This window comes from Watersipora subatra, chromosome 2 (genome assembly GCF_963576615.1).
Source record: "Watersipora subatra chromosome 2, tzWatSuba1.1, whole genome shotgun sequence".
NCBI lineage: Eukaryota > Metazoa > Bryozoa > Gymnolaemata > Cheilostomatida > Watersiporidae > Watersipora > Watersipora subatra.
In genome coordinates this window covers 21038668-21065841 of record NC_088709.1, presented here as the reverse complement: position 1 = coordinate 21065841, position 27174 = coordinate 21038668, and the positions used below count along the sequence as shown (strand labels likewise).

Below are 27174 nucleotides of genomic sequence, written 5' to 3'. Positions count from 1 at the left end.
CAGTCAGCATGCGTAAAAGAGTTGATGACATCTTTTCTAAGCCTATAATCCAGCAGCTTCAAAATGCTGACTCAATGAATCTATATTACGTTCGTCGCAATTCAGACAAATTTGAATAGTCATTTATAAGGCGCACGCTTAACACTTGTCCAATGTAGTGTATATGTATGGGTTATACTAGCAATTTTTTTATGTTAACCATTTATTACCATATTGTTCTAAGATTTGTATGTTACTATACAAACACTAAAAATTATTAATACTCGTATTGCGTGATTAGTTAGTGACAAATGTTATCGTTTTTGCGTTCGAAATATGTTATTGTGGAACTGGTTGACCTAATTACTGTGCAGCCAATCAATTGTAGATTTTTTCCTGGGATTGCTATATAACCTGTCAGTTTTATCATTGCTAGTGTGTTACTGCTTGGTACTGAGAGATATAACACCAATAAAGATACTGCGTTCTTTGAAATAAGCTCTGCTTGATTTTCAAAAGCAAGTAAGGTATAAAATTCTTGTCTCTGTTCCTGACTTTAGCATTGTGATATTAGCCAGTGTATCATAGCTGCTTTCACTATAAGTGCTATTGACCGAACATCAAGAATTATTGCACTTGGCTTGCTAGGGTGTAATAGTTGAGAAAAGACACCATCGAGTCTGTTTATCGGCTCACTATCGAGTCTGTTTATCGGCTCACCCACGAGTCTGTTTATCGGCTCACCATCGAGTCTGTTTATCGGCTCACTCCCGAGTCTGTTTATCAACTCATCCACGAGTCTGTTTATCGGCTCACCATCGAGTCTGTTTATCGGCTCACCATCGAGTCTGTTTATTGGCTCACCATCGAGTCTGTTAACGGCTCACCCACGAGTCTGTTTATCGGCTCGCCCCGAGTCTGTTTATCAGCTCGCCCACGAGTCTGTTCATCAACTCATTGAGTTTGCGTGAACTCGCTCTTGAGTTGGGAGTTGTCTATTCTTGTTGAGCAGAATTTACTTCAAATCAAATTACAGAGAATAACGATCAGCCTATCACTGCTGATAACATTCCCATTCTAGCTGTTGACATCAAACTAATAAGTGGGTGCAAATGTAGGGAATTATGCGCTAGTATTGTGTCATCTAAACAATTAAGCCTCATTAAAACTGTGTATCGAGGATTACCGAAGGAAACATTGGATATGGTTGTGTTGGGACAAATTGCCACCAGCATAACAAACAAACCCCTCCAATGCGCTACAATAAATCCCTGCAGCGTACTCGTGCTACACTTTGTGAGTGTTAAACTACATTAAAAGAGCTCTAGATTGAATGGTCACTTGATGAGTTGGGTTGATATTTCCACATCCTGATGCCCTCTGTTGTCACTTTTCGTTGACCTTACCACGACCTTCTGTATTGGTGGACAAATCTGAATACACTTCCAACTCTTTGTTAAGTTGTTGGACTGTCAGTATATGCAGTCATAGCAATATAGCTTGATGAGAAGTGCCCAGTTTGAAGCATACCCTTTTAATGAATATCTCCAGGACGGTGAGCGTTTAGCCACATATACTGTTAACCTTACCATGACCTTTGGGAGGTCAACCGTCAATCGAATTGGAATAAAAATGCAACAATAATCTTTTTCAGGGTTTTATTGTGAAGAATGCCAGGTTTCATCAATATAGGTTGAGATTAAGTGGTTGGTTGCTATGGCATTTTGATTCGTAAACAAATACCATGATTTACAGTTAATGAATCACCAACTTTATCTTGCTTAAACTCAAAACAACAGTTTTAGTTCATCACAAGGCCTTCTCTTCTAAATCTTGCATAACCTGGGCATAAATAACCCGATTTAAAAAATTTAAAATGCATTAGAATCCTCAGAATTTGCTGATTTTAAATCTTTAAATAACTCAAAAATATGGTTGTAGCACGATTGTACATTCTGACTGCCTGGGTCACAAATTATTACCAAAGGGTGCAGTTAAACTCTACCCTGAATGTGGGGCCATTGAACACTCGACCTTACTTTTTGTATCATAATTAAACAGCTTGTAAGTTGAAGGGCTACTTTATAAAAGTTCTAAAAATCCTCCAGATATAAAGAGTGAGAGACCACACTAATGCTATTAACAAGGTGCTAAGTATTTCAGTTAGCTCGGAAGATAATCAATTAGATACTTATAATGATACAGATATGCATTTGATTTTGATTGCGCAGAACTAGCGTTTTTTCATAACTGTTACAAATATGAGTAAACTACCTCACATTAAAGCAATTTTTCTAAGGGTGTTCGTGAAAGGATCTTGTTGATTGCTGTTACGCTTCCCTCTAGAGAAACTCACAAATAGCTTTGTCAGCTATAAAAATGTTAGTGGTTGCTGTAGCAACCAAAATTGATGATGAAGTAGCAGGCTCTATTTATTGTGAAATGGAAACCTAGAAATTGTTCTGTAGCCAAACTAAAAAATTAGATGAAATTGTGTTTTGATAATTTTTAGATTCTTGAAAGCTAAAGAGATTTTTTGCATCCTAGAAAGAAATACAGTAGATTATGCATAAGTCGAAACTAGGGAAGAAAATGGAGCTGACTATAAAACTAACAGAGATTCATTTGGTGTTAAAACGTGTGAACTAAGTATAAAGTAGTGGTGTTGGTGTTATGTGTGGTTGTGGAGAAATTATGTTATGCGTAATTAATTCGAACCCACACACAACATCAGTGTTGAATTTGCTTTTTCATTTTATTCTATTTTGACCATGTTTAGTTTGTGCACTTTTGCTTAGCATTTTGAAACTAATTTGATTATTACTGGTTCAGGTACAAATGAAGGTGTTAAGCTATTGAAAGCAATAGGCCTGCTGATATTTACCAGTAAAAGTTACTTGTTTATTCTTTAAGTCAAACAATTAAAATACTCAACTAACAAAATTCAAAACAATAATATTAATAACAAGAGGTTAAAATAGCAAATAAAGTTACATCCTTACTCGAACAGTCGTCCGTGTTTGCTTGGCTCGGTCCATGTGGCTGCTTGTTTTGCTAGTCAGATGAGAGTCATGGCAGTCCATATATGTAGAGGCTCGGTAGTTGAGATAGCGGTGTAGAAGAGGCTCAGCTGATGAACGAGAATGAGGCTCCATAGGCAGGGAAGAGAGAGAGGCTCCTCAGCATGCAGAGGGAGAGCGTCTAAGGAGGCCTTCAGGAAAAGAGAAAAATTGGAATTAAAGATGGGGATAGAGATGCTGAGTCATTGGAGCTGTTCTCTTTTATAGATGTCTGGCATGTGGGAGGGTTAGCCTGTGGGTGTAGGTTGAGTATTAAGGTTCAATGCTTTCTGTCAGGCGTGTGAAGATATCTTGTTTGCGCAAGTCTTTTACTGGTGCACGTGATGTTGACATGTAGGGTGGAGCTCGTGATTTACTCCTGGTGTCTAGGTCGTGTTTGACAGGAGTGGCAGATCTGTATGTGACTCATTTGACTCGTCTCTAATGTTTTTATGGTGGCTTTTTGATAATGGTGGTTGGTAGGTTTAATTGCTTCGACTTCCCTTTGGCATGTTCTCCATCGGGTGTTGACGCAGTTTCTATGATTGATTTATTCCAACTCTGAAGTTCATAATTTTCTTTTGACGTTTCCAATTATCAAATCATTGGATGTCTTTTGGGCGTCTTGCTGCTTGTAGGCATTATATGCTTATCCTGGGATCTGGCTGCATTCCCTGTTGGTATCTCGTTTTCGCAGTATCTCCATACAACAGTTGATTAGAAGGAAACTCTAGAAACAGCCGATCTTCCCATTTTGTTTCGAGTATGCTGTCAGTATGAGAGTATTCATGGACTTCATTTGCTAAAGACCAGTGTTAAAATGCCCTAGACCTAAAATTACCAAAATCAAGCATTGTATACCAATGGACAGACTTGAACCTATGTCTCCATTTAAAGATGTGATTGTGTCAAATTTTAGTGGATTTTAAAAGAAAACATTTTTTTGTCCTTCAGTTGATATTTTGTTTGTTGCGTTAGGCAATCTCATCGGCAAGATATTTGAGGATTAAAATCGAAAAAGATTTATCGCGGTAAAAACGCTCAGGTAAAAAAAAACATGCCCAGACTTGACCAAAATGATATAACAAGTGATACCTGTCTCTTTCTTTCGTATTCACATTGGCTATTGTGATAAAGGTCTAGTCCCACGCGGCTCTATTGGCATATACTTTATTTTGTATTTGCTCATGTTGGCTAGAATAGAATTTTACATCCAGCTACCGATACATTATTATAAATGTCTTAAATGCCTCAAATAAGGGAAATTAAAAACTTGTCATATTATCTTCTTCTAAATGCTGTGTAAACATCTTAGTAGCGACCACTAATTCTACCGGTCTACGGTAATCATGTCAAGCAAACTAAGTAGAATAAGATCTTTGTATCGGCGTAGTTCCGTCGCTACCCGCACTGGAAACTAGTTACTAAGTAAAATAAGCAAGCAGAATACTTGAAAAGAATATATGATGAAACCAACAGCATTCTTAAAAGTCATGTACATTGTATAGTCAACGTTATCAAGTCATTATTGGTATCAATTTGTAAAAAAATTCGCTGATCACATTTAATTAGTTCATTCAAGTTCTAAACAAATAGTCGAACTATACAAAGTACCTGTCAATACAGCTCTGATTACACTTAATAAATCCATCTATCAGACAAGATTTCAGCACAGGTGTCAACGGGGCTATGATGTACATAATGTTCTGCAAATAATGTTTTGCATCATCTTCAACAATATTATTTTATATAATTTTTACAAGCCAAAAAATTTTCATCTCAACATAAAGCTTTTATTAAAAATATCCATCCAAGTCGTAGCCACTCACATAGTTTTAGCTCATACAATAGGAACAATTGATCTACTGCAGCAAACTCAAACAAAACATATCATGGTTTATGCAGCACACATTCAAGTTTCTCTTTCCCATTTATGGCAGTTTCCACACTGACAAAGCTGATTTGCTGGTAGAACCACATAAACATCCTGTAATCAATAAAACAAATACAATATTTAAATATGTCATTCATATATATGTCATTCTAACGCGTATCTACTGAAAGCTTTCAAATTGGGAGTTAGATACATTGCGAGTGTAATTTTAAAAATGAATAAATGTTTAACAAAAGCATAAGTATGCCAATCCAATGATTCGTAGCTTTGGTTTGGCAGGAGTGTATATCTTATCTTAGAGATAACTTTGTTATTTCTAACCATTTTCTCTATAGTTATGATCTACATGTGTATATCCATATTCTCTCCTGCCATGTTCCCTATAACCGTGTTCTCTGTGCCCTCTAACCATTTTCTCTATAGTTATGATCTACATGTGTATATCCATATCCTCTCCTGCCATGTTCCCTATAACCGTGTTCTCTGTGCCCTTGTTATCTCTAACCATTTACTCTATAGTTATGATCTACATGTGTATATCCATATTCTCTTCTGCCATGTTCTCTATAACTGTGTTCTCTGCGCCCTTGTTCTCTCTAACCATTTGCTCTATAGTTATGATCTACATGTGTATATCCATATCCTCTTCTGCCATGTTCTCTATAATCGTGTTCTCTGTGCCCTTGTTCTCTCTAACCATTTGCTCTATAGTTATGATCTACATGTGTATATCCATATCCTCTTCTGCCATGTTCTCTATAATTGTGTTCTCTGTGCCCTTGTTCTCTCTAACCATTTTCTCTATAGTTATGATCTACATGTGCATATCCATATCCTCTCCTGCCATGTTCTCTATAACCATGTTCTCTGTGCCCTTGTTCTCTAAAACCATTTTCTGTATAGTTATGATCTACATGTGTATATCCATATCCTCCCCTGCCATGTTCTCTATAGCCGTGTTCTCTGTGCCCTTGTTCTCTAAAACCATTTTCTGTATAATTATGATCTACATGTGTATATCCATATCCTCCCCTGCCATGTTCTCTATAGCCGTGTTCTCTGTGCCCTTGTTCTCTCTAACCATTTTCTCTATAGTTATGATCTACATGTGTATATCCATATCCTCTCCTGCCATGTTGTCTATAACCATGTTCTCTGTGCCCTTGTTCTCTAAAACCATTTTCTGTATAGTTATGATCTACATGTGTATATCCATATCCTCTCCTGCCATGTTCTCTATAGCCGTGTTCTCTGTGCCCTTGTTCTCTCTAACCATTTTCTCTATAGTTATGATCTACATGTGTATATCCATATCCTCTTCTGCCATGTTCTCTATAACTGTGTTCTCTGTGCCCTTGTTCTCTCTAACCATTTTCTCTATAGTTATGATCTACATGTGTATATCCATATCCTCTCCTGCCATGTTCTCTATAGCCATGTTCTCTGTGCCCTTGTTCTCTCTAACCATTTTCTCTATAGTTATGATCTACATGTGCATATCCATATCCTCTCCTGCCATGTTCTCTATAACCATGTTCTCTGTGCCCTTGTTCTCTAAAACCATTTTCTGTATAGTTATGATCTACATGTGTATATCCATATCCTCCCCTGCCATGTTCTCTATAGCCGTGTTCTCTGTGCCCTTGTTCTCTCTAACCATTTTCTCTATAGTTATGATCTACATGTGTATATCCATATTCTCTCCTGCCATGTTCTCTATAACTGTGTTCTCTGTGCCTTTGTTCTCTCTAACCATTTTCTGTATAGTTATGATCTACATGTGTATATCCATATCCTCTCCTGCCATGTTCTCTATAACCATGTTCTCTGTGCCCTTGTTCTCTAAAACCATTTTCTGTATAGTTATGATCTACACGTGTATATCCATATCCTCTCCTGCCATGTTCTCTATAGCCGTGTTCTCTGTGCCCTTGTTCTCTCTAACCATTTTCTCTATAGTTATGATCTACATGTGTATATCCATATCCTCTCCTGCCATGTTCTCTATAGCCATGTTCTCTATGCCCTTGTTATTTCTAACCATTTTCTCTATAGTTATGATCTACATGTGTATATCCATATCCTCTCCTGCCATGTTGTCTATAACCATGTTCTCTGTGCCCTTGTTCTCTAAAACCATTTTCTGTATAGTTATGATCTACATGTGTATATCCATATCCTCTCCTGCCATGTTCTCTATAGCCGTGTTCTCTGTGCCCTTGTTCTCTCTAACCATTTTCTGTATAGTTATGATCTACATGTGTATATCCATATCCTCTCCTGCCATGTTCTCTATAGCCGTGTTCTCTGTGCCCTTGTTCTCTCTAACCATTTTCTGTATAGTTATGATCTACATGTGTATATCCATATCCTCCCCTGCCATGTTCTCTATAGCCGTGTTCTCTGTGCCCTTGTTCTCTCTAACCATTTTCTCTATAGTTATGATCTACATGTGTATATCCATATTCTCTCCTGCCATGTTCTCTATAACTGTGTTCTCTGTGCCCTTGTTATCTCTAACCATTTTCTCTATAGTTATGATCTACATGTGTATATCCATATCCTCTCCTGCCATGTTGTCTATAACCATGTTCTCTGTGCCCTTGTTCTCTAAAACCATTTTCTGTATAGTTATGATCTACATGTGTATATCCATATCCTCTCCTGCCATGTTCTCTATAGCCGTGTTCTCTGTGCCCTTGTTCTCTCTAACCATTTTCTCTATAGTTATGATCTACATGTGTATATCCATATCCTCTTCTGCCATGTTCTCTATAACCGTGTTCTCTGTACCCTTGTTCTCTCTAACCATTTTCTCTATAGTTATGATCTACATGTGCATATCCATATCCTCTCCTGCCATGTTCTCTATAACCATGTTCTCTGTGCCCTTGTTCTCTAAAACCATTTTCTGTATAGTTATGATCTACATGTGTATATCCATATCCTCTCCTGCCATGTTCTCTATAGCCGTGTTCTCTGTGCCCTTGTTCTCTCTAACCATTTTCTCTATAGTTATGATCTACATGTGTATATCCATATCCTCTTCTGCCATGTTCTCTATAACCGTGTTCTCTGTACCCTTGTTCTCTCTAACCATTTTCTCTATAGTTATGATCTACATGTGCATATCCATATCCTCTCCTGCCATGTTGTCTATAACCATGTTCTCTGTGCCCCTGTTCTCTAAAACCATTTTCTGTATAGTTATGATCTACATGTGTATATCCATATCCTCTCCTGCCATGTTCTCTATAGCCATGTTCTCTGTGCCCTTGTTCTCTCTAACCATTTTCTCTATAGTTATGATCTACATGTGCATATCCATATCCTCTCCTGCCATGTTCTCTATAACCATGTTCTCTGTGCCCTTGTTCTCTAAAACCATTTTCTGTATAGTTATGATCTACATGTGTATATCCATATCCTCCCCTGCCATGTTCTCTATAGCCGTGTTCTCTGTGCCCTTGTTCTCTCTAACCATTTTCTCTATAGTTATGATCTACATGTGTATATCCATATTCTCTCCTGCCATGTTCTCTATAACTGTGTTCTCTGTGCCTTTGTTCTCTCTAACCATTTTCTCTATAGTTATGATCTACATGTGTATATCCATATCCTCTTCTGCCATGTTCTCTATAACTGTGTTCTCTGTGCCCTTGTTCTCTCTAACCATTTTCTGTATAGTTATGATCTACATGTGTATATCCATATCCTCTCCTGCCATGTTCTCTATAACCATGTTCTCTGTGCCCTTGTTCTCTAAAACCATTTTCTGTATAGTTATGATCTACACGTGTATATCCATATCCTCTCCTGCCATGTTCTCTATAGCCGTGTTCTCTGTGCCCTTGTTCTCTCTAACCATTTTCTCTATAGTTATGATCTACATGTGTATATCCATATCCTCTCCTGCCATGTTCTCTATAGCCATGTTCTCTATGCCCTTGTTATTTCTAACCATATTCTCTATAGTTATGATCTACATGTGTATATCCATATCCTCTCCTGCCATGTTGTCTATAACCATGTTCTCTGTGCCCTTGTTCTCTAAAACCATTTTCTGTATAGTTATGATCTACATGTGTATATCCATATCCTCTCCTGCCATGTTCTCTATAGCCGTGTTCTCTGTGCCCTTGTTCTCTCTAACCATTTTCTCTATAGTTATGATTTACATGTGTATATCCATATCCTCTCCTGCCATGTTCTCTATAACTGTGTTCTCTGTGCCCTTGTTATTTCTAACCATTTTCTCTATAGTTATGATCTACATGTGTATATCCATATCCTCTCCTGCCATGTTCTCTATAGCCGTGTTTTCTGTGCCCTTGTTCTCTCTAACCATTTTCTCTATAGTTATGATCTATGCATCCTTGTTTTGTATATGAATGTCTCGAACCATGTACTTTGCAGCCATATTTTCTATACAGTCATACCTCGACTTACAAGCTTAATGCGTTCTGAGACTGAGCTCGTATGTCAATTTACTGGCATGTTTGTGCAACTTATTTATATATAGAACAATTAAATATATATTGTTTGGTTTCTATACTCTGAAAAAGACAAACAAAAACACGTAAAACAAGATACTGTGACAGAAAAAACATGTTGGTAGTTGTCCTAACTTACTGAATGTTTGCAAAAAGCAACAAATAAAAAATTATGCAAGGTAATGTGATTAGTTAAACTGTAAAATTAAATACATACAAGAGCGGCTAGCCCTAGCATTTGCCAGGGAGGGAGAGAAAAGTTATCCTTCATTACAACATATGACTAATAAAATTGGATTCTGATGCACAGACTGGAAAGCAAACTTTTATTAGAAACTTAACGTAATTAAAACTTCTTCGGTGTTTATTGCTTTAAATTTTTACTTGCTACTTGGCGAATTTTTTTTTGTTTCACTTTCAGGATCAGCCGATCGCTTTAGGAAAAATCTTCCAAGGACATTTGCCTTTGTCACCCTTTCAACATGTTGCGAAAACGGTGAACACAGGTGTCGACACAAAGGGCTAATGCACGACCCCTAGCCAACGTGACCGAATGTCTATTTTTGACTCTGAATAGCTATGTATTTTGGCCATCCTCAGTATAACCATGATCTCTATATCCATGTTCTCAAAAACCAAATTCTCATTGACCATGTTTCCATAACCATGTTTCCATAACCATGTTCTGTGTAATCATGATCTCTATATCTATGTTCTGTTTCTATATCATATAATCTATATCTTATGTATGGATTTACCTTACCCTGCTCCCTCACATCACTAATGATTGATTATTCCCAAACTCCTGACTATCCTATTTTTATACGATTAATTGTTTTTCATCAATTTTTTCAAATATTCTGTTTTCTAGAAATAAATATTATTTTTCTTTATTATCACTGTCTACAATTGTTGTTGTCGGCACTTCCGTAAATGATGCTATTTGGCTGTTGTTGAAGATATAAACAGATTTGCTGCATTTTTCTTTGGAAATGGCTCTTTTGATGATAAGAGTACATCAGGTAAAACTGTAAGTAATTGTGGCTAGTTGACTATTCAGGTCTGTTCTTAAAGTCTCTTCATAGGACATGCCATCTGCTATGAAAATCAATGCTTTCTATTCCATTCACCTCCGATGTTAAACATCCCTGTTGATTTTCCAGTGATATTTAAAGCATCTTCTACACCTGTTGCTGTGAGGTCACTGGTTTGTAAATGTATACCTAATCCGTGTGCAAGTCTTGTGTTGAGCAGGCTTATAGTAGCTCTGGCTTATGATAAACTACTTTATGTTTGTAAAAGATATTCGTCCCTGTCCTTAGACAGTCACGTTCTTCCATAGTTGCTCCTAGCTGTCGGTATTTAGGTACATGATGTAAGCTTGCTGATGATGGTTAATCTTAAATTCTGGTGATGCAAATAGATAGCTATCAGACTGGTTTTAGGAGTCGTCGTCTTCTTTTTTCATGGTATGTAGCTCTAGTGTTGTTTCCACATCTATAGCCTTCACCATGGCACTCTTTTTTACTTTATATTTGTAATATCCTTTTGTGATACTTCCAGTAACAGCAATAATGATGCAAGGAAAGGTTCAATGTTTATGTTCAGTAGATAGAATTTCATTCAGTCGTCTATAATTAACTGTGTTTGACCAACCTAATATGCACATTCTTCTGAAGATATTTTTTGTGTTTGTAGAAGCTGGCTGCTGAGATTCATACTTGGGATGATCAAGTTGACGTCGGAGATGTTCAAGGGCTTCCAGTACAGCAAACAACTGCAGCAGCAGAGTCTTAACGTCAGCTGCTTTAACTTTGCTGAACCGTATTACATAACCATCTAAAATCATACAGTACAAAGTGGAAACTGACAGTGTTTTTATTTTTATAACGATGTTTATCAATCAGTGGAGGGGTGAACTCTCAATAATACAAATACATGTACCTGTTGGTTATGAGAAACTGAAGTTAGATTTACCTGTTAACAAGGAGGTGTACAAGCATCACACCAAATGCCTCGCTCGCCACTATATATTGTGTGCTAGAAGTTATCTCCTATTTCATATCTTGAAATATTTTTCATAGGTTGCATAAGATCCTTGGTTGCAGTGCTCAAAGCTAACAGGGAAATTCTAGCTTTTGAGTTTAGATTCATCATTAATAACTAATTATTAGTCAGCTTTGATAACATTCCAAGTCAAAATGCTTTCTTATAAAAACTGTGGTCCACACTGACCTTGACCTCAGCATTAGTGAAGTGATAAACTTAAAATTATTGTAATCGTAGAATGAAACATTCATGACACCCAAGAACTTTAGAGAGAACTATTTGTTGGCAATAGTTGACTAAGTAGATAGCTTTGATGGAGCTATTATAATGTATCTTAGACCTAGAATAGGATTGCTTATGACTAAGGTTTGGTACCCTATAGCCTGATTCCCATATACGTCGCAAAGAACCAGCAACAGCACCGCAGGTTATTAGCGGTGAAATGGGAACCTACGCACTGGGTACTGCCAAGGACCACCAGTAGTTGCCGGCGGCATCGCAATAGTTCAGCACTGTTCAAATTTCGTAAAAGGCCGCAGGCAAAACCCTTCTCGAAATGCTCTGTACGGATGAAGGTCACCATTATAGAAACGGCATGGCTAGCGAACATTTTATTTGATTACGCGATTATGTTTAGCGATGCAGCTTATATGTGAACATATGCCGCCGAGCCCAACGTCGCAAGTTTTTTGCTGCACAAGTTACCGTCGGAGTATCGCATTTGATATGGGAACCAGGCTTATGCAACCTATGATTGCTCATTACTAAGGTCTGGTACCCTATGCAACCTATCATACCAGGCAGTTACTGGTGGTAGTACCTTAGGCTAAAGGGAGGGATTCCATATGTAGAGCCAGTAAAGTTGGTTGCTAACACTGGCTTCACAAATTCATTAAATTCCTACACATTCCTTTGTTTAGCTAGATGATACTCTATCTAGTTTTCTGTATTCTTTTACAGAAGTATTCAAAATATTTGCTCCTTTCAACTAGTGAAATAAGTGGGTTGCTTTAACTATTAAGGTAAGTTATTTTGAATGACTAATATCTGGTTCACACTATATCACCGTATGTCGGTGTTGTCTCTCCGGCGTACATAGTCGAACCGGTGTTCATCGTTGAATCTGTGCACCAGGCACCGATAGCACTGACAAAGCAGATAAAGTTGGAAAAAACAGCAGCTGTCAAACATTCTTAATATTTCGCCAAGCACCGATGACAGCCCGCACAATGTGAACCATTTTTGCGATAATAATTCATGGCACAGATACCTTGATTTATTCTCATAGATGGTAGTTGCCGCGGGGCAGTTTTGGTAGTTTTCGATTTGAGCGTGTGAAAATAAAGAGAGGTATTTGCAGAAAATTCAACAAAATGACATCACTATGTCACGGAGTATTTGTCATTTACTGATGCAAATGCTGATGGGTGTGTGATAGTGTCAGGGTGATAGGGTGTGCAGGTTAACTGGCCAGTCATTTAGGTTGAGAGAAGGCTACGGGAGAAAAGAAAGGCATCTTGACTCTCAATGTAGTATTTACTGATGCAAATGCTAATGGGTGTGTGATAGTGTCCACATTTTTATCATCAATTTTTACAGAAGCGCTATGCCTCTAGGGGGAATATACAGCCAATTCAAAATTGCATCTCTCAAGATTAGACAACAGAATGCGATAAGACAGCTAGATAATACTTACATAGTAATCGGGTGGGATCTCTGGTGCTTTCAATGCAGATGATAGTAGGTGGGATATATGCTTTCCTTGACAAAGCACCTTTTTTCAGAGTTATGGAGTTCAGCGTTTCTCCAGATGGTAGGTAGGCTTCACAAAGGAGCGGCCCAAAGCCATTCTAACAGAGCTTATACTACAATCAGGAATCATAATTTAGTTTTAATCATTAGTTATAACAGGGAAAGGCTTTATTTGTGTGAGTTGCTGGGGGTAAAACATGACTTTCAAATGGTTTTTTTCTGAATCAACAGTTGGTGGTATCATAAAACAACCTATTGGAGGTAGGTATCTCAAACAGGGATGGTACTAAAGGCTCAAGTTCACCATCATGGTGACCCACCCTGGTACGGTTGGCAGGGCAGACTATAGCACTATAGGTAAACTTGGCCCTTGCTCGTAGAGAAATAACTCAGATGGATATTTTAGGAGCTAAGCTTAAGTCAAAATTGTGTAAGCATGATGTCGCAACCCAGACAAGCAGAGTGCAGACAATGTTCATTGACCAGATAATTGGGCATATTGTTAAATTTCGATTTTATTCTGAGTATACAATTATAATAAAAATAATAATAAAATGTTTTTATTAATAAATAGTTACATTGAATGAAATAGTTATATTTCACTATTATTATTATACTATTCTACGCACACTATACTTTATTTTGTAATGTATGTATAAGTTTTATTAATCATCATTTCATTCAACAAGCTAACAAAAGAAAGTTTATATCAGAGACAATAAAATAATAATTAATTATTATTTAGCATCATTCAATCAGCCCCCGAACACCGGACTGACTGACTCGTACTGACACTCACGACACAGTGTGCAACAGTGACTATATATACAATAGTAAGAGTTTGCATTATTAAATTCATTTGTTTGTCGCAAGTACAATTATATAAAAGGTAATGCTTCTTTCCAACAAACAACCACTAAACAAACAAGAGTAAAAAATAAAGAGTGAGTGAAGTCACAGTCTGTCTATAGATAAATTTTTCAATATATAATAAAAGGATTTTGGTGAAGAAATCTGTGACATTGTTACTGCAGCACAGAGCAGCAACCTACATGTACAATATCCACTTGCTGTGATATAAGACCTGTTATTTGAGGAATAAACAAGTAGGGGAGTTAGTAAGTCTTAGTTAACTCTTCACTCCAAGGTTAAGTCACTTTTGAATTTGAATGAATGTTTTATCAAATAAACAAATGTTACCGAGCTTGCTTGAGGCGCTCACAGTGAGGAAATCTTGCTCCTCAGGGTGTCTTCGCTCCCCAAGGTTATTGATCGAAATTCTCCAAGTTGTCCTACCATTTATAGATGGGCTACACGTAAAAAAGAGCGTGATTGACTACGAGCAATTGTTTCGAAATGTAAAAAAGAGGATAAAATATAAAATAAAAGTTGAATAACAAAATGAGTATTGGAATATCAAACACGGATCGCGGCGGGATAGCAAACATGCGTGTTTTGCAGTACCAAACATGAAAGTTAGCATACTAAACATGCAAATTAACATACCAAACATGAGTCTTGACATATAAAACATGTAAACTGACATCCTAAACAAGAAATTTGACTTTAAACCATGTAAAGTGACATACTAAACATGAATTTTGACATACTAAATATGTAGGTTGACATACTAAACACGAATCTTCACAAATTAAACATGTAAGTTAGCATACTAAACGTGAATCTTGACATATTAAACATGTAAACTGACATACTAAACATGTTTTATAGAGTGTATATCACAAAACTTTACAAATTGCGCTCCATACTATAGCGCAAGTGGTTGCAACGTAACCTAACCACATATACAATATGTCTACCCTTTTTGCGATTGCACACACTCAATTTATAATTAATATATTGCGTTCTTGGGTCACGTATTTAAAATTTTGGTGATTATTAGCAAGGGGTGTTTACATGAGATAATAAATATGAGTTTATATATATACAGTATTTTTGCTACAACACTTAAATGAATTAAAAATTTATAGTGTTCATACCTAAAAACCTCTCAAATTAATGACAGAAAAAATACTTTATTTAGACATTGCTTGCTGATTATTTAACATTTACATTTAAACACCTTCAGAGTTATTTTATGTATTCTCTTAATTTTTTTCAGTTCAAAACGCTTACCGTATTTTAAAATATGAAATTTGAAAGTTACGGTCGTTTGAAAAAGTTCGAAAACTTTTGCAATCATTTTATTTTTTTCCTTAATTTGTTTGAACTGCACAAAACACTTTTTTCATGACATGACGTTTGAACGTAAGAATGGCAACTGTTGTGATATGTTAAATAAAAATTAAATTCGGTGCAAAGACTTTTTTGCATTCAATTAGTTGACAATGAAGCTTGGCTATGGTTAAAGAAACATTAGCATATAGAACATAGATCTGGAGATTGTTGCCATATAGAGCATGGTTAGGAAACATGGCTTTAGAAAGCATGAGTAAAGAAAAATGACTCTAGATAATATGGTCAAGGAAAACATTGCTAAAGAAACTTGACCAAAGAGGAAACGGTTGTAGAGAACATAGTAGTAGAGATCATAACTATACGGAACACGGCTATGGATTTCTTGGTTTTGGGAACATGGCTACAGAAAACATGGCTACAGAGAACACAGTTTCAAAGAACATGTTACGAGAACCATGGCTGTAGAGGACATGGTTGTAGAGAACATGGTTGTAGGGGACATGGTTATGGAAAAAAAGGTTAAGGAGATGCAGAACATGAATATAGGGCCTTAGAGAAAATTGCTGTAGAGATCATGGTTATGGAAAGCATGGCTTTAAAGAACACTTCATTAAATGTTTAGATACTTGGTATTTAACCATTTGAACCATACTGGCCTGCATTCAGGCATCGGGTGAATCGTATCAGAGACACCAGCAGCCCGAGTATTGGCAGCTACATGGCTTTGTTAAGAATGTCATTTAAAGATGCAGTGCAAACCAAACAAACAACTCTTGCAGAAGATGCTAGACCTAAAAGTTTGCTTCCATATTTAATCGTTTTCGAATATCTTTATGTACTTCTTTCATTATGATGACAACTTCACTGGGACAAGGTCGTAATAAAAATGTTTGTTGGTATGTCATGAAGGAATGTGATGCATATGAATAATTGTAGAATATTAAGTAAAATTGTTGCAGATTATTTTGAGTCATAAAATAAAAAGCATTTGCTCAATGGACATGGTCCTACTGCAAAGATATTTAAAGGTTTTTTAAAAGTTAAACAAAGTTTTATGGTTTTAACCTGAAGAATGGTGAAACACATTCCTATTTCACTTGCTGTGTTTTGCTTGACATTTTTGCTAACGTTTTACTAGCGCTCATAGGATTACTAGTGGATTAGTGAGATTAGTGGATTCATAGGATTATGAGCATTTTTAGATTTGCTTAAAAATTTTCAAACTTATTATTGTTGGAAAATTTGCCTGAGAATACCAACTCTTATTGACAAGGACAGCCATGGTTCGTAATACTTATGTCATCCCGCGACCAAACGAGCGGAGCGAAGTTTGAGAGTTTTTGTGATAAATGCATGAGCACACAACTTACGAAAATTATTCATCAGCAATGTCGCAAACCCTTGCATCGAAATCGCATCAACAAATTTAACCATTTTTTGTAGAGTCATTAAAGTATAATAAGGATACAAAACACATATAAACCCATTTAAATATGTTACCAAGTCTTTGAAAGGTTACCGCAATATCTTAAAACTAACCCACCTGATCGGATTATACATAAATAGACAGATTAATTCGGCCAAAAATCTTTATTAAAACTGGCGAAGCCTTACTTTGATCAAAATTAAGACCGGCAGACGAAATGCTGAGCGACAGAGAATAGAACCATTAAGTCGTGCGCATTTCACGAAAAAATAACGTGCACATTTTACTAGTCTATAGCATTGTCGAATTGCCGAAGGTTTCTGTAATTAACGTAGAAGTACAGAAATCGTTTCTTTTTTGCCGATTTCAAAGTAACTGACATTTTGGAAACTTTTGAGTACTTTGGTATTCTAACTGATGTCCAAAGCAGTGAAAGTAAAGGAAATGACAATGATATTTTTTTCTAATGAATCTTAAGAGATTATTACAATATTTAATTATAAGTTTGGATGACTATTGAAGTGTAATAGTCACACTAACAACGTCGATGATGGGCAATATGTTACTGTTATTATTTTTTGTAAATAGTTTTGTTAAATAGATTTTCTAAAAATCTATATAAATATCACAACTTCTTGATATTGTTAGTTATGACGTTTTGAAATGTAAACAAAATTGTGCATTGGTTTTCTATTATTACTGTATTACTAGATTAATAATATTGGTTATTCTAATAATATCAGCGCATTTTACTTCTAATATTGCATTTCTCCTATTGCAGGGGAGAAATATAAACATATGATCTTTTCCTTTCATTATTGCTGTTTGTCATGACCATACACTTTTTAAATAGATTTTCTAAAAATCTATATAAATATCACAACTTCTTGATACTGTTAGCTATGACGTTTGGAATTGTAAACAAAATTGTGCATTGGTTTTCTATTATTACTATATTAATAATATTGGTTATTCTAATAATATCAGTGCATTTTACTTCTAATATTAGCCAATATTGCATTTATCCTATTGCAGGGAGAGAGATATAAACATATAATCTTTTCCTTTCATTATTGCTGTTTGTTGTATATAATAACACCCACACCCAGTACATTACAGCTACCATTGCAGTTATCCTATTGCACTGCAGTGCAATTTGACTGCTAATATTGCATTTCTCAACCATCAGTACCCTTTCTTTTTTCCAATATCACTTTGGTCATGGGCTGTATGATAGGGGAATTTCTAGTATATAAAAATATCAGTGATATGTAAGTATGGTAAAAAAAGGCTTATAGAGCACAAGATTATTGAGAACATGGATTCAAAGAAAATTTACAGAAGACTTGAAAGATATAATGACGAAGTACACGAGGGCAGTGATTGTTGAAGGTTGATAACACCTAACTTACGAAGAGTGTGATCAAACCAGGGACATCCTCCTTTGGGGGAAAAAGGTTGTCACTAGAACCACCTTGCTGCTTGTCTGAAGGGACTTACAATGCTGTCACGATAGTTATTTAATGTAACAAACAAAGTACTTAAACCAACAAGCAGGATAAACACAGATTAAAATACATAAAACCTCCAATTTCGCAGTAGTGATGACAAACTGGTTTCATGAGTGAAATCCTCTTAATTACTACAGCATAGCCTTCTACGAGGGAACATGGTCATAGAAATATTGGTATTAGAACATTTAACTCAATAACTCCCTTATCTCTTCAACAGTAGTCCTACCAGAGATAAAACTGAGAGTCCCTTCTTAACAGACCTCTAGTGGTAATATACCCAGCTGCGTGCTTGCAGGATAAAAATAATGAAACTTGAGTATATATGACTAAAGAGAGCATTCAAATCTCATCAAAGTTGAGCCAAAAGCAAGATTCGCTGAAGGGCAACTCAAAAGAACTCATGTCATTCAAGTAATCAATAAATTGACTCAACATTGTGCGGTTAAAAATGCATAAAATTTGATCATGCAATAAAATTTCATCATAGTTCATATTTCAATGTATTTTTTATCAAACAGCACATGTTTGAAGAACCAGGTTGCCACAATGTGAAATCCAAGACACCATCAGCAAGCGCGCAGCTCTCACCTTAACCACTTCTGCAACCTCACTCCAACACTTATCAGGGTTCAACCCTGAGGTGTAAGGCTTACACCTTAAGTCAGACAAGATGTAAAGCTGAGTATTTCCGTTCCTGATCTCTTGCCTAGATCTCTAATATCTTGCTTGAACCTCTGACCCTTTGTGGAGCACCAGCAACTAGGAATACAATTTGAAAAAAGAAGACATACTCTGCAACATAGAATGGTATGACCGGTTGACAAGGAATTTGTTGACGAAGCAATTACAAGCAGAAGAAAATTTGTTAGATATCTGGGTAAATCAGCAGAAAATCTTTTGGGTACACCACACAACACATCTAAAAACAAATTAGAGTTACACCCCAACTGCTTGAATATCTGATGACTCACTCATACTGAATACTGCCATTATTCCTACTAGTGCTGACAAAGACATGTATGCATATGATAATAAATGATGTAACATATTTATTACATACTAACACATCAAAGTAATTCAATCTAACCAGACCAGTTATAAAAATCTGTTCTGCTCAGCAACACCAACCCTAAATAAATTTCCATGTGACATACTGTAGGTTGACATGTCAGTCCAGTGTCTGACTATGGGAGTGACTGCGAGTCCCCAAACCTAAAATATTTCTTACTTACACATTTTAGGTCGACTGAGTTTGATTCAGAGGCGCTTTCTGAGTAATCATCATCAACCTGGTTGACCTCAAAACCACTGCCAACAGAATCTAAATAGCTTAAAACGTCTTCTTCGTACAAATTTCGAGTCAACATTATGATTGACTTCTTCAAAATATCTTTTTTGGTAAAACTAACAAATTCCCAGTTAAACCATAACTGCCACAAACAGCTTTAATTGTTTTTCAGGTGAATCAAACACGCCAATTCTGATTTTGTGCTCAGAATAATGATTGGTCAACAACTTTCAAAATAATTAAGGCTTTTTACAACAGTTCAATTTTGTCCTCGCAAGCGACACAATCAACACAAGCTCCGCTCATAAATATGTGATGTAGCCTGGCTTTTTAGGGACAGAAGTTGGGGATGTTTAGTTTGATCTAGAATTATAGGGATGGGTGTCTTAAAAGCCATTATTATCTAGTTTCAGCCTTCAAAATAGTTGCAGCATTTTATGAAAGGTAAATAAGCAAATTAACATTGCTCCTAGCTTGTTATGGCATGTTTGATAGGCTGCACATCGAGAAAAATGAGCTCAAAAAGTGTGATAATGTTGCTAGCTTGTGATAATATTGGGCTTTTTGTGCTGGCATTAAAATTGGCATGCAAGTTTTGCATGCTAACACTGAAATGAACTACATGTACAATCGTATAATTGTAGACCAAATAATTTTTCATAGTAATCGTAGCAAAACAGACTATACATATCTATCTAGCCATTACTTGCTAATGATTTCACATTTGCATTTAAACTCTTTTACATTTTTACTTTTTCTTATTTTATTTCAACGAAACACTGCCTTCAAGTTATGAAAATTAAAACTTACAGTTGCTTGAAAAAGTTTGAAAACCTTCCCAACTGTACTTTTTTTCTTAATTCATTTGAACCGCACAAAATTACTTTTCTCATGATATGAAGTTTAAGATTTATAATGGTACATGTGGTATATATACTAGATAAAAATAAATTTTTTGTCGTAAGACTTTTTTATTACTTGGGCAATGCCGGGTAATAGTTAGTGTATACTATAAAACAATATTCTAAGGGACGATCTGATTGGGCTGGTTTAATTAGGTAAAATCAGTCGATAAAGGTGATGACATTGATTTGGTCGTATACTAAAGTTAACATTTACCTTGACCTTACTTTAACCCAAGGAACACAATGAGGCTGGATTTAGGCTACAGAATCTAGGATGAACTCTAACCAATGCAATAAGAAACCTTAGTTGTTGCATGAAATATTATGTTGTAGGTATGAAAAAAATTGTTTTCTACAAAACATTTTAAAACAGAAGCAACCAATCAGGTGCTTGTGATGTCGAAAGAATCAGCTCAAGTAGATGAAACCAAAAAACCCAAAATTTTCAGTCATGCTCAAATTGGTTCACCCAGATAGAACCTAAGCTTATCGTATATTGGACATCATATTTTTAATCAAATGCAATACTCACTTTATTTATCACAAATAGTTTATTATATTTGAATTAAACATGCAACAGATGTGGTCACATAACAAAATGACAAATCACCATACAAATTTTACAACGCCAAATGGGAGTATATGTGAGTATTTAATTAACACATACCAGAATACACAGTTGTATATCTTGAAAATGCTTTACAAGCAAAGCACCTATTGCAAAACTTGCATTGGAATGAATTCTCCTCAGAACGATTCCACCTGTGGGTTGTTAGATTACTTAGATGAGTAAACCTACTACTGCACATCTCAAATTAAAATAAGTTCTCCGTATTGTGTTTTATCGTGTGTCTTATTAGACTTTTACGCGCAGTAAAGCTACAACTGCAACTCTTGCAATGGAAAGGTTTCTCTCCTGTATGAGTCCTCATGTGTTCCACTAGATTCCTTCGTCGGGCAAACCTTCTACTACACATTTCACACTGAAACAGCTTTTCTCCAGTATGAGTCTTGTTGTGTTCCGTTAGAGCACTCGGGTGGGCAAAGCTTCTACTACACATCTTGCATTGGAAAGGTTTTTCTCCCGTATGAGTCTTCATGTGTCCAACCAAAGTACTGCGACGGGTAAACCTATCACTGCACAACTTACACTGAAATGGTTTTTCTCCAGTGTGAGTCCTCATGTGAATTGTTAGAGAGCCGCGTCGAGTAAAGCTACTACTGCATATCTTACACTCATATGGCTTCTCTCTAGTGTGTGTCATCATGTGGATGGCTAGTTGACCGGGTTGCGCAATTCTCCTACTGCATATTGTACACTGAAATGGCTTATCTCCGGTAGAAATCTCTGTGTCTCTTCTTTGAGTACTGTGATGAGTAGAGCTACCAGAAAATTCACCTGTAGTAAAAGTTGACAATGTGGGAGTTTTTTGCACACAGACTTAGTGGTACCAGACATAGGTAAGTGTTGTTATGTCACGGAAGGTCATTTAAACTCTACAAGTAATATAAAATTGGTTTAAAGTTCTCATCAAAATAATATCTAATTTACATCCACTACAAACATGATATATAAGTTTAGGTTCAAGTCTTGAAATGTGCTAATATTAACTAGCTGTCAAAGGTAAATCATATCATTTGCTATGAAAATATGTCTTGGATGATTAAATTTTAATATGTTGCTATTTATGTGTGCATCCTATGTCATATGACAACATCCGCAGTGTTAATGGTCAAATAGCAAGAACAATCTCTACATTTATTTTTGGCTGTTAAGAAGTTTTGTATGAAACTCAAATCTATCCTTACTGGATAAGTTAATATAATCAGCCCTGGTTCATCGGAAATGTACTTGCAATCAGCTAGTACATACTATTAGTAAAGTACACCTAAGAGGTTTATGAATGGGTACTCTGTGAATTCTTATATAAAAGTAGAGAGAAAACCACTAAATAGTTTAAAATGAATAGAAAAAGAAGGTTTAGAGAGTGTTTGACCAAAGGTTAGCCAGAATGCAGTCAAAAGGTAATCAACTTAAACCAAAAGGGCAAAGTTCATCCCGTGACTAACTCATAAAGATACAATTTTATTGGGTAAAGCCTTTGGTCAACTCTCAGTTTGAGCCATTAGCTGGCATTTTATGCTTAATAGCTTCTTCATAAAAAATCAGGAGGTAAACATGTTTACAACTCAAACAAGCTGAAAGCCTCTCGTCATCTGTATTTTTAATGATTTTTCAGAATGTTACTTTTTTTCGTATTATTGGCCATTATTATAAAGCAAAAATAAGCCAATTTCCATTAGCTAATACAAGTAATAATGACTATGATTACTAAAAATGTTGTGTTAACAAGAGTTGGATCCTTGTAACAATTATTATATAAAAATTAAAACTAAGCGATACACATGTTGAGATGGCAGCCTGGTAAAACCAAAAAAGCTAGGTAAAGCTGCAGCTCTCATATTAAAAAAGGGAATTTATGAAAAATAAAGGCTCATGATGTGCTAGAGAATGGCATGTTAGAATATAAAAAGCTTTGAGCTTTCTGATAGTCTTAATGTAAAAATAAATATGAAGGTAGTGCATTGATTATAAACCACTAAAATAAGTTACCAACTAGGAAAACTATTTGCTGTTAGGAAGCCAAAAACATGACTTTATAAGCAAATGTTTGTACATGTAGATAACATCAGCAAGAAGAATACAGCTATCGTCAAGATGGTGTTATGACAATAGCAAAAAACTAGCATTTGCACACTTAGTGACAATGTTTCAAACCGTAGTCTATAGTAATGGTGGAATTCAATATTGATTTTTGATTGAGTTATTGTTTGAAATGGACTTGACAATGTAAAAAAAGCTGATCAGTGTTTCAGAGCTTACACATGCTAACTAGAAAATGTTGAAACCCTAAAATAGGACTTGAGAGACAAGACAAATTAAAAGGACAGATACAAATTATTGAAAAAAATCACAGCAATTTGCCATTCGCCGTTGAAAACTTTCTGAAGACCTCTAAAACTTGAAACCTTTAGATATTGATGGCCACTTTAGTTTAGTTGACCTAAACAGAACTAAATGTACTAAACAAGAATGATGGCTTCAAGAGATTAAGCAAAATATTATTGCAGCAACGAATTGTCCAGTGATTAATGGCAACAATCCACAAAAAACTGCAATTAAAGCCTTATGCAATAACAAAGACTTTATCTAACACATGAGTACAATCATCCACATATATTTGGCCAGAAAAAAATGTTCAGCGAAAACAAGTGATACTTTTAACTAGAAGGGAGGATAGATAAACTGACAAAAGTGAGTAACAAATTGATTGAAAAGCCTCTGAGTGACAGTGCAGTCAACCTCTGCAGATTCTTTATTTTCATCAAACACTGACCTCTAGGAAATCTTGACACAGACCTGTTGGATACACTTGAGATTCTAGAAAAATCCCACAAAACACAACCCTACTAATGCTCCAAAGTAGATCAGTTTCTTGGATCTAAAATCCTATACACCTTATGATCAAATGATACTAAAGGATTTTTGAATGGTACTGCAATTGAATTACTTTTTAGTTAGTGCAATTTAATGGTACCTAGTCTATGTTTGGTATCAAGTAGTACGAGATAACAAAAAAATCACGCCAACATGAACAAAACGGTTTCAAAGTATAAATCACAAGCCGATTACATTCTCTCTGGTGTGTACAGCTATGCATCGTGGTGGAATGTAGGAACAACCAATTTAATCATGTATAGAGAATTTGAACTACTAGACTGGTGCACATCGCATCTTCTATCTGATGATTCCGTGAGATCTGTCGTGGCCAAGAGTGCATCACAAAACTTAGATAATCACCAACTTGCGGATTGACAACAACTTCAACATCGCTGTACTGATACGTACAAAGTCCACTGAATAGTGCGATACTACATCCTCTGCATTGCGAGATAAAAGTTTTGTAGTGGCATCGGGAAAAACATTCTCCCAAAAAGATGTGCCAAACTGAGTTGACCTGAGAAACCAAACTAAACCCCAAAAGCCATTTCCCCTTCGTCATTAGGCAGTAGTAGCTAAATGCAAAACAAGTTTGTTGTTAACAGTAGAGAAATGTGATGTAGGAAAGGAAAATAATTATTGGGAGATTGCCTTTGAGCCAATTCATCTCATGCTCCAAACTATTAAAACATTTTGGTTTTTTGCCCATACTGCAGCAGGAAGTCGAAAACTTACAAGATACACTTGTCAGATGTCTTATTCACAGAAGTAATGTGCAGCGATCCAGTCGTCAATACAATAAAAATGCAATGTTTACACACCAGGGAGACAATTCTCTTTCTGGGGCCACCTGCCTCCCAGATGCTGTGTACCGTTTTTTTAAGCCAATTGAAATTTTTTAACAAAGTAGAAGCCACCAGATGCTGTGACTTGACAATCTTTTTTTATTACTGCCTGATCGCCAATAAATATTATGGCTCGGCTAAACAAAAATTTGGCTACTAAACAAATATATACCAGATGCTATAACTGTGTCAAAATTGCTCAATGACTATCGGACGCTAAGGCCAGAACAACTACCAATCCGTCTCTTGGGGTGGACTGGCTAAGCTATCAAACAATTCCATCTTTAGAACAACCTTTACCAAATACTACAATCAGACTATTCACTACACGGTCACGAATTGACACCAGGGTTGCGATGTATTGGAACTAAATTATATCATGGCATTACAGTATGCAGTAATTTTAAAGTGCTTTATAGCTTTCTAATGATCAGCAGACTTACTGCTGCTACAACTGTGCTTCTACTGCAAATTGTCCACTGCACTCCAAGGCGCATTCACTTCCTAGGTGCAATCTGTGAAAATCAGGAACTCATACATACTGTGAATGCGCGTTATGCAAAACCTAAGCTGCATGTACACCACAACTGTGCTTTAGTGGATACTGTAGATCAACTGACACTGTATCTGCCCTTTATTGTACAAAATATCAGATGTTATGTTTAGCAAACTCATGAGCTTGCGCTTAATGTGCCATATCAATTAAAAATAGGAAGTTAGGCATTTTCACCATTCCTATGAAATTTAGGTATTTGTAGTACATTCTCATTAATATAAATTAAAACAATAATACTATCTTTTTTCAACAGAATACAACATGCTAACTGTGATCAACTTACTCATACTGAATATTGACCAGCATTCATATCTGGCGGTTATGTTGTGGTTGCGTTGACATCATCTCAACACTTGTTTCTGTGATGCATTTTCATGAAAAAAATCATGTATGTGCAGCAAATATACGTTTACTTGTACATTGTAGCTCAAAAGTTTCTACTACATTTAGCTTTGCAGAATGTGCACTACCAATGTACCAACCACTGCAGCTAACAATACACACTGTGTGGTAGGCAATACCACCGCTGTCCCTATACTGCGTATCCTGCATTAAAGCCAATTGGACTTGTATTCATGTGTATACTGTGCAGCAGCAAAAGCGTACAATGCAATTATACTGCATGCTACATGACTGTGCCATGCTTACTACTGCTACAGCACTACCAATGCAACTACAAAGGTATCCTGTTATTACATCCATAAAAGTAATACTATATTTACCTTCATCACAGTTTGTGTTGTCTGATGGACTCCATAGATCAGGCGTAAGTTCAATGTCTACAATATACACAACTTATCAGGATATCGTAACGCCTCTATTTGCATGCCACTATATGAGATGGGTTGAAAAATACTGCACCACCCTTTAATTGAGCGTCACCTCGTATAAAATGCTACAAAAGATGAAAGGTTGAAAAGTAGAGCACCACGGCAGTATATTGAAGTTTTACAGTATATTGAATTATCATTTATGTAATAAAAGTATCTTAAAGCTTGACTCACAACAAAATTCACATTACAGTTATTTGGTATCAACTGATTCACCTTGTCATACTCTACTGTGCTGTACGTGCAAAATATGTGAAAATGTGATTACAAGCTCTTGAAAGCTAAAAAATGAACAGCTAATCGCAGGCATCACAAAAACGCTGTAGGTTGGAATCATTCTCCAAAACGGCTCAAATGGGACCTAGTTTAACACGATGTGCATCTGTTTATACTTTCATGCAACATCGTTCGTCGAAATACTTTCACAAAAATACTTCACGCATTCAATAAAAACATGCCTATTGTCCTTATACATCTATTTCATCATCATTGTAATGCTGTCAATTTGAGCACTGATATCTCAACACCTAGCATGAAAATTAGTCAAATATTTTGACCTTGGCTCGAAGGAGTGCATATCATCCTCTGATAAACATGAGGAACCTGTTGGTAGTCCAAAAATGCTGCAGAAATTTGTCACGCCATTTGACAGGAAGTACAGGTCACATGATCAGATTACGACTGGATGATTAGACCAACCTGAAACGAAACTGTAAAGTAGTGAGCATCTATATTTGATAAGGGCTTTTCGGTAGAACCCGAAGTGTTTGTCATAAACTAGGGCTATGAAACGTTTTATATTGAGCCTTATTGGCCTTTCAATTTGCATGATAACATCACGCGTCAGAACAATAACCTCGTCGAGTTGAGTAAGTCATCGCAA

The 27174-nt window shown here is 36.1% G+C and overlaps 1 protein-coding gene and 1 long non-coding RNA gene across 2 annotated transcripts; one reads left to right on the top strand and one right to left on the bottom strand.

Moving 5' to 3' along the window:
* The first annotated feature begins 422 nt into the window (after window positions 1-422).
* Window positions 423-10318, top strand: LOC137387321 (uncharacterized). The gene is made up of 2 exons (XR_010977892.1): window positions 423-501; window positions 9847-10318. It is a non-coding gene; the product is annotated as an uncharacterized lncRNA (long non-coding RNA).
* A 2208-nt stretch (window positions 10319-12526) lies between these two features.
* LOC137388048 (gastrula zinc finger protein XlCGF8.2DB-like) lies at window positions 12527-26235 on the bottom strand. The gene is made up of 4 exons (XM_068074565.1): window positions 26184-26235; window positions 21378-21957; window positions 14427-14536; window positions 12527-12654 (listed from the first exon to the last, which is right to left on the bottom strand). Exons 2-4 carry the CDS (start codon window positions 21824-21826, stop codon window positions 12527-12529), a joined length of 687 nt encoding a protein of 228 aa, XP_067930666.1. The 5' UTR covers window positions 21827-21957; window positions 26184-26235.
* Window positions 26236-27174: the final 939 nt, after the last annotated feature.